General features: G+C 45.5%; 1 protein-coding gene across 1 annotated transcript in view; it reads right to left on the bottom strand.

The window, feature by feature from the left end:
* Nucleotides 1-666, bottom strand: part of CNTN4 (contactin 4) — a 107,229-nt gene that overhangs the window by 66,114 nt on the left and 40,449 nt on the right. Inside the window, 1 exon segment of the mRNA XM_010003347.1 lies at nt 623-666. This exon segment is cut by the window's right edge and continues 40 nt beyond it. Coding sequence (XP_010001649.1) covers nt 623-666 — 44 coding nt within the window.

Below are 666 nucleotides of genomic sequence, written 5' to 3'. Positions count from 1 at the left end.
AATTTGGGGGTGGGCAGACCCTTGTATCAGGATTAGAGGTACTAAAACACCTACTCAGCACAGAAGGCCTATGAAGTTGAAGGTTTGTATCTTACTGTGTCTGGATCAATGGTTCTGATTCCAGTGTGGAAGCAGGGGTAGAAACTCTCTGAGTGAGGAGGTCTCTGCTGGCTCCAAGGGGCTTAAATCCCAACTTTCCAGGCTGTGCAACCAGTGACCCCTCTTTAAAGCAGACCTTAATTGTTTATAACTGAATAACATTGATTAACACGAGCTTTGGCAACACACAGACAGTAAGTCCCAAGTTGCCACCACCAGGATGCTCCACCAGAATCCCTGCTCTACCCTCACGGCCACAAGAAGGCACAGAGGCTGTTTGCAAACATTCTCTGCATGTTGCCATGCCAATGTCCTTCCAAGGATGGGCTTTTGTTCCAGCTGCTCTGACTCGCAATTAACATGCACCATTCAGACAGGTTTTATGTCAAATTATACCCTTTTTGAGATGTGCCCTTTGTAAAAAGAAATGCAATTTCAGAAATATCCCCCCAAATTACTTTCTCACATAACATTTACTGCATATGGCACTTGAGACAAGGAACCTCTCTGAAAGTCTGCTTACCATAGAATGTCAGTTGTCCTCGGGCCACGTTTTTCCCTCTCACG

This window comes from Chaetura pelagica, unplaced genomic scaffold, assembly GCF_000747805.2.
Source record: "Chaetura pelagica isolate M959 unplaced genomic scaffold, ChaPel_1.0 scaffold328, whole genome shotgun sequence".
In the NCBI taxonomy this organism is placed as follows: domain Eukaryota; kingdom Metazoa; phylum Chordata; class Aves; order Apodiformes; family Apodidae; genus Chaetura; species Chaetura pelagica.
The sequence above is the reverse complement of the archived record's forward strand: the minus strand, read 5'-3'. Positions and strand labels throughout refer to the sequence as shown.